Source organism: Rhinoderma darwinii, chromosome 8, assembly GCF_050947455.1.
Source record: "Rhinoderma darwinii isolate aRhiDar2 chromosome 8, aRhiDar2.hap1, whole genome shotgun sequence".
Lineage (NCBI taxonomy): Eukaryota > Metazoa > Chordata > Amphibia > Anura > Rhinodermatidae > Rhinoderma > Rhinoderma darwinii.
This window is the reverse complement of record NC_134694.1, coordinates 19551854-19560056: the sequence shown is the minus strand read 5'-3', so window position 1 is coordinate 19560056 and position 8203 is coordinate 19551854. Positions and strand designations below refer to the sequence as shown.

General features: G+C 44.5%; 1 protein-coding gene across 1 annotated transcript; it reads right to left on the bottom strand.

The window, feature by feature from the left end:
* Nucleotides 1–1583: 1583 nt before the first annotated feature.
* On the bottom strand, nucleotides 1584–8203 carry NUDT16 (nudix hydrolase 16). The gene is made up of 3 exons (XM_075835458.1): nucleotides 7981–8203; nucleotides 5409–5681; nucleotides 1584–2939 (listed from the first exon to the last, which is right to left on the bottom strand). The coding sequence occupies exons 1-3, from the start codon at nucleotides 8155–8157 to the stop codon at nucleotides 2757–2759; spliced, it is 633 nt and encodes a 210-aa protein (XP_075691573.1). The 5' UTR covers nucleotides 8158–8203; the 3' UTR covers nucleotides 1584–2756.

The window sequence follows — 8203 nt, the reverse complement described above, 5'->3', positions numbered from 1 at the left end:
ATCACCTCAGGTATGTCCTCGTTAGTATAGTGGAGTCTCAGGATAATTTCCAGGATATCGGCAGCGGGAGCTCCGGTTCCTGCGTCCTCTCACATATGCCGCTAAGCCACGCCCCCTCACATAGTGTTTTAAGCTTCATGTTTAGCGTATACACTTGTGTCCATAAGATTCTATTAGCCTGACTGAGGTCAAGAGTGGCCTTTTGGTCCCTTTCTGGCTGGTATATGTCAGTATACTTTTTTTTTTTAAGGATAGAATAGCGTAGTAGACTACTCTATTTGATCCTGAGGGATCCCGCTAAAAAAAACATAACATATACCACAGGGTATACATTTTTCTTAATTATTTTTTTACATTGGAGCCTATGGGTGACTGATGCCACTGTATGGCATCCGTCAGCGTACATGTCAGGAAGCTCCCGGCATCACTGTCCATATAGGGACAGTGACACTAGGGGCTACCCCAGGGCTGGAGTCCTAAGCCAGAGTGCTTCCGATGTTCTGGCAGGGGACTCTGGCATTGTAACACTCCGGAAAATCACGGTCTACATATGAACAGTGACATCAGTAGCTTCCCCGGGCAGAGCCCTTTAGGTAGCACTCTGCCTGGGGGTTTCGGACGACGCATCCCTCTGTATGCCCTTTACAGTGGGATACGCTGCAGCCTACAGTTGGAGGTGTACGCCCGGAGTCCTCCCGATGCATAACTCTGACGAAAGGCAAAAACACGTTGTGAACTACACCTAAGATGCAAGTAATTTATTAAGAGTCACATCTTGTGCTATCCGTGCACCTTAAAGCAAAATATATGGCAGTCCTAAGCTGCAGATTTCCACTATAATTTACACCAGTCCCTGGCTTAAGCTATAATAAATCTGTTTGTCAAGCCATAAAGCTTTTTCTTAAAGTAACGGACATGGAGTTAGGCTGGATTCACACGACCACATTACGTCCGTAATGGACGGACATATTTCGGCCGCAAGTCCCGGCCCGGACACATTGCAGGGAGCCGGGCTCCTAGCATCATAGTTATGTACGACGCTAGGAGTCCCTGCCTCTCTGCAGGACAACTGTCCCGTACTGTAATCATGTTTTCAGTACGGGACAGCAGTTCCACAGAGAGGCAGGGACTCCTAGCGTCGTACATAACTATGATGCTAGGAGCCCGGCTCCCTGCACTGTGTTCGGTCCGGGACTTGCGGCCAAAATACGTCCGTCAATTACGGACCGAACATGTTTGAATCCAGCCTAAAAGTGAAGATCAGCCGTGCGCCTAAGTTTGCATTTTTTTTCCCCCGCCACTAAAGTGATGCAAATCGCTTAATAAAATGACAAATTAGGATATAGCTTGATATATGAACGGAGGGATTTCAGAAATGCTGCGCCTGCTGCACATCCACGGACCTTCTGGCAAGAGACATATCTCTATACTACGATTTATTTCACTATAGTCTACCATACGGCGATATATTCGCCATTTATTAGTAGTTGACACAGCACACTTTTCTTATAACATCTTTTCTTACAAGCTCATATCAATATGGATAATCTATTACTCTATTATTGTGCAAATAGACAAAGATCTGCAATACAAAACACAAATGAACTTTAATTGAAAATAATAATTTTTACAGAAATTTATTTGAGCACAAACTCATATAAGGCATCATTTTATTTTACCTGCACCAGGAGGGATTTACTCAAACTAAAATTCTATAAAGGGAAGGAATTTCTAATGCATTAGAGGGTACCTGTCAATTGGGGGCATTTACAAGTTTACCATAAAGGGTTAAATTAGCCCACAGTCCGTCAGATACACACAGCCAACCAGCATCTCCGAGATCACTTTCTGAGATGAGATGCCGACTGGCTGAGAGACGCTGACAGGGATTACCTTGTGGTGCATTCAGGTGCCCATATTTCTGCCCACTGGATCAACTCTTGCCAGTGCCAGTATTCTGTAATTGATCATAAGTAACATAGTTAGTGAGTCCACATTGAGGGAAATAAAGTCTGCTCTGCCACCGCTCCAGTATTAGTGTCTCCACATCGCAACTACATTGATAGAACTTAAAAAAAAAAATAAATCTGCATAAATTAAATCCATTTTTGCAAAATTGCTAAAGAGCCTGTCAGAGATTAGAAAAAAAAAAAGAAAAAAAGAGAAGAGGTCTGCCCTCCAAAACAGTGCCACTCTTGGCCATGGGTTGTATCTGGTATTGCAGCTCATCCCCATTCAAGTAAAAGCGACAGAGCTGCAATACCTGACAGCCCGTAGACAAAAGTGGCGCTGTCCCTGAGGAGCGGGGGGGGGGGGAATACTGTTTTTCTTCTAATCTCATACAACCCCTTTGATGCTTAGTTAAAGTCACTATTAAAATAAACCATTATATGTACGAATTTTTGGGTAACTCATAATCTACTTTAGCTAATCATTACATGTGATGATATACAGAGTCTATAAGCTGAAGATATTCAGTATAAACCCGATGTTTGACATCTTTTAGAACTAAACATTTTTCAGGGATCTTGCTCCAAAATACAGTTTAAAGGTGTTATCCAGGATTAGAAAAACCTGGGTGATTTTTTTCCAGAAACAGCGCCATACCTGTCTATGGATTGTGTCTGGTATTGTAGATCAGATCCATTAAATCGAATTGGAATCGGCTGCAATACCACACACAACCTATAGATAGGTGTGGCACTGGTTTTTGGAAAAAGGCAGCCATGTTTTTCTAACCCCTTTAAATGGCATAGCTAAGTGTTCTGACTGGTCCACATAGCATCTTGAATCTGGTCCTCTCGGAGTAGCCGCAAGGTACGCAGCCCATAGAGAAGCTGGCTCTTTGAGTTTCCAATGAAGTTGTTGGACAGAAAGGCTGGAAGTCCTCCAAATCCATCCCGTAAAGTGTACAGGGGAACACGGATTAAACCCATCACCTAAAGGATAGGAAAGATACAAATGTTAACAATGATCACTGTGAAAGACACTCCTGCATGTCTAATTTGCATAGGTAGAAAGAAGTCTCGGCTCTGCTTGACCTATGTAGCTTATTAGCCAACTCCATTAAAGGCTAGGAGCCGGGCTCCTAGCATCATAGTTATGTACGACGCTAGGAGTCCCTACCTCTCCGTGGAACTACTGTCCTGTACTGAAAACATGATTACAGTACGGGACAGCTGTCCTGCAGAGAGGCAGGGACTCCTAGCGTCGTACATAACTATGATGCTAGGAGCCCGGCTCCCTGCAGTGTGTTCGGACCGGGACTTCCGGCCGAAATATGTTCCGTCCATTACGGACCGAACATGCTCGTGTGAACCCAGCCTAAGGGAAAACCAACCCTACTGGTCATAGCCGAAACCTGCAAGACTTATATCCATTAGGTGGCAAGAAAAGAATCAGGGAATTTATCTGCAGTACAGGTAACGGGGCAGCCAGATATGGGGCAATTCTATACAGCAAAACCTCTTGGAGACGACCACCTAAAATTGCTGTGAAAAGTTGTCTTCCAGGGGGGTGGTCTTTTCAAAGAAAGTGGGCAGTATGCATAGTCTATGGTGGAACAGGAAATCAAGGGGTGTTCTTCTCAAAGAGGAAGCCTTTTGGAGAGGTCTCACTGTATATGTTAAATGTGTCCTGTGCAGCATTCTGCCTCAGATAACCCCTCTCCATATAAATGGAATATACACTCTATTAGCCGGAGTAGAGAGCCGCTCCAAAAGAGTGGCTTTGCCACTGGAGGACCTGGCTCCATAATGCAATACATGACTGACCCGTTATTTGAATGGGGTTTTCCCACTAGGAACATGTATGACCTATCCACGAGATAGGTGAAAAATGTATGATCACTGGGGCCCCCGACAGCCGCTCAATTCAAACTCCTTTTCACTGTGATCGCGTAGTGAGGAGCGGGAACTCTGGACCCCCCCCCCCCCCCCATTCTAGTGATCTTGGGGCCTCTAGCGATCATACATTGATCACCTATGCTGTGGAGAGGTAATACATGCTCTTGGAGAGCAAGCCCCTTTAACCCCTTGGTGACACGTCACGTACATGACTGCTGCCAAGGGAGAAGTATGGAGCGCGTTCACGGGAGAAAACAAGAAACGCTAGACATGTTCTACTTTTCTTCCATCCGTACAAGAGAACCTTCATTCTAAGCCCTTCCTTACCTCATAAGAAGTAATTGTAGGAGTTTGGCCCTGTTCATATCTGCGTTGGAGGCTCGGTGTGTCTTTGTCACATATTTTGTTGTTTTTGACGTAAACCCGACAGAACCCATTAAAAAGTCAGTAGGTTCCGTCAGGCGCCGTTAGTTTCCATCATGTGACAGATTCAGCTCTTACGGTATTCTTGTTGTTCGGCTTCTATGACGGAGCAGTACACCATCATTTTTCCTGCAGAGGCCATTTGCCCTACTCAGCTATATTTGGGAGTTAATCTGGCAGGCAGTACATGAGAGTATTGGCTCACAGATAAAAGATGCGTCATCAATAGCAAGTCGCTAATATAGCGTTACGTTCAGAACCCCCCTTTAACCCTGGGATTGTTATGATAATAACCATCATCCCCCATGCTTTACACTGCAAACCTCAGAGAATGGGGATTGCTATGATGTTGGACATAGCTAAATGGGTGTTGAGGTAGTAGTCACATGCCTGCCCTGGTCCCTGAGGGACCCAAAGGCCCCTCTGCCACATAAAAAGAGTCCAGCATTATAAATGGCACGTGTGAGCCCTGTTACAGCTTAGACATTGGGGTCCTGAAGCTTTAAAGAGGCTCTGTCACCACATTATAAGTGCCCTATATTGTACATGATGTGATCGGCGCTGTAATGTAGGTAACAGCAGTGTTTTTTATTTAGAAAAACTATCAATTTTGACGGAGTTATGACCTATTTTAGATTTATGCTAATGAGTTTCTTAGTAGACAACTGGGCGTTTTACTTTCTGACCAAGTGGGCGTTGGAGAGAAGTGTATGACGCTGACCAATGAGTGACCAATCCGCGTCATACACTGCTCTCCATTCATGTACTCAGACATAGTGATCTTGCAAGATCACGATGTGCTGTCACTCACACATTAACGTTACTGAAGAGTCTTGAGAGTGAATAGACATCGCTTCCAGCCAGGACGCGATGTCTATTCACAATCCCGACACTTCGGTAACGTTTGTGTGGGACTTACAGCACAGCAAGCGTGATCTCGCGAGATCACGCTGTGAATGACAGCCCAGCGTGACCTCGATGTGCTGTGCTGTAAGTCCCACACAAAACTTTACCGAAGTGTCGGGATTGTAATGTATAATGTGGTGACAGAGCCTCTTTAAATTTTTCCTCTGCTGTAATGTAACGCATTCACAGATTATACCAGCACATAGAAGAGAATATGTGTAATGTCCCGCTCACCTCCAGTCCATGATCTTTTGCACACATCCCTTCTTTCTCTATGGCCTCTATTTCCTCCAGCTTCAGCTCCTTCGTGAAGAAGTGTGTGACCCCTTTCTGTGGAATCTCGCGGGCCTGTGAACTCCTATAATCTTTGTCTGTCACTTTTAAAGTGTCAAAGGTGGAGCCCAGTTCTTCCAGCAGCTCCCGGTTCAGGCCTTCTTCCAAGGTAGAATCTCGAGTATCCACGAAACCACCAGGGAAACCAAGACGTCCATCAAAACGCATCATCATCTGTAAAGACAAAAGGAGTCACGGAAAGAGCGTCATTAGAGGACAATTACTACGGGGAAAACTTTACGACTATGACTTCCTAGGAGAATTGTACAGTTACCGATCAACCATAAAGGATGCTCTCAGGCCCGGCACTGGGCAGAACAGTATCCGTTTTGCCCTTAGTGTCCTCTTTACAGCCTAAATCCACTCAAAACATGAGTGACCATAGTAAACACCAATATCCTTATCTTTTTGCGTGTTACACTGACAGGCATCAAGGAAGCTGAGATATGGGGAGCTGTATGGCAGGGTCCACACATAGAAAAGCGATTGGTCAGAGGTGATGATCTCTGCCTGGATCTGTAGGGTTATGGACTCAAATCATATACCGCTAAGATAGTAATACCCACCTACTCACTTAGAAATGGACATTAAAAATTATCCCATTGACTTCCAATTGTTTTCTTTAAAAATGTGGCGTACAAAGCTTCACTGTCTGGCGCAAACAATGCCCATTGTTCAATTCCTCATCCATTGAAATCAACGGGACACCAGAGTAAAGAGACGTATTTACATTTTTCCATCCCTGGTTTCAAAAGATGTTTTTGAAATCCATTAGAATAAATTATTTTTTGGGGGGGAATTTGTCATCGGTTTCATGACAACGTGGGAACATCGCCTTAGCCCTAATGCACATGACCCTATTTGTCCGCAAAAAAAAGAAGGAAAGCTGGAGTTGATGTCACCAACCCCCTGAGTAGGGAACATGATCCCCAAATAGGGACAATAAAACGACATGTCCTGAGTTTTTGCGGCCCGGACTCACGGATCCGACGTGATGCATTAGGCTTTTAATGGTCAACTGGAATCACCTCTCCCTTATTATTAGATTGACTTCAGATTGTAAAAATAGTGATACAAGGAGTATAGAGGTACAGAGAATTTCACAATTGTGTACCATTAGTGTAAGGTCAGTGCTGGAGGACGGCTGCCACATTGCTATGGTACAACTGTCTCGTGACATTGCTGCCCGGTGATATATATGAGATATAAAGGGGTTATATCCCCCCTGCCCTATTAGGATATGTGTACTTCAAGCGTCAATAGAGATAGGGGTTGGCACATTGAAGTCATTTCTGCTGACTTGGTGTTGGTGATGTTATACATACGGTCACATGTACGGTCACATACCCCGGGAAAATCAAGGACGTCTTGACTCACCCAGAAGTGACATTACAATGTGAAGATGGATACATTAAAAACACACACCCCACTTTTGAACAACTTTTCACAGTCACAATCTATATAAAACATAGAATAAACGTGTAAATATTTTCCTTCATTTATTTTGTGCTGATGTTGAGCTACATGTTATTTTATTCTCCATTCACAGTCAAAGTCAAGTAAACATTCTGCTGGATGGAATCTGGACGTGTTCTGTTAGCCCTGGGGAGAAGTCATGTGATCTAGCATTAAAGGGTGTTAAACGTTCAACAAACTTCTGACGTGTCATAGCGACATGTCAGAAGTTTTGATTGGTGGGGGTCTCAGTGCTCGGACCCCCACCAATCGCTAAAACATAGCGGCAGAGGTGCTCGTGTGAGCGCTGTGTCACTTCGATTCTGTTCGGCTTTTTCCGGAAAGCCGATGTATCGGAGCCCGGGCTCATAGACTTTGTATTGAGTCCGTACACCGATACATTTCCGGAAAAAACCGAACAGACACAAAGCGGCTGAGCGCTCACACGAACACATCTGCCGCTTCCTTTGAGCGATTAGTGGGGGTCTCCATGCTCGGACCTCCACCAATCAAAACTTCTAACATGTCACTATGACACGTCAGAAGTTTGTTGAACGTTTAGTTACCCTTTAACTGTAAGTGTCACCTGAGCTCCCACAATGCATTGCTCTCTGGTAACAGGAAACCAGCAGAAGTCTGAGTTAAGCTTTCTGTCTGAACGAAGAATAAAACACAGGTTAAAATCAGTCATTTTTAAGTATTTACAGAGATATTCAACATTTTATGCCGATTTATATTGTGTTATTATTGATACATTGTTCAAGAGTGGAGTTATCCTTGAAGGATATGGCATTCAATGTCTATAGCACAATACTGTATACTGATGGGTAACCAATGGCATCATGAAGCGCGGGCAAATGTTACATTTTATTTTTTTTTAAATCGTAAAATTACGTAACAGTCACATCATGTGACTTTAGTCTTTTACCAGTCACCTTAGGGCACAATTATCCGTCCAGCCTCATCCTAAAGGACCAAGTTACCTGCACCCTCAAATACCTGAACCCCAGCATCTCACCAGTAAAACATATCTGATAGGGACCCGGTCAAACAGCTTGGCAGTGGTGGGGGCATAGAGCATGACGTGACAGGCGTGCCTATAACCCTCCAGCTGCAGGGCCTCCTCCCGGGTCACATTGCGGGGTCGCGGACGATCCTCTTGAGGTGCTCGGTTCTGCTGCCCAGCCTGAGCCATGGTAGATGCTACATTCTGTGGGCTAAAGGACCTTTGATGATGTCAT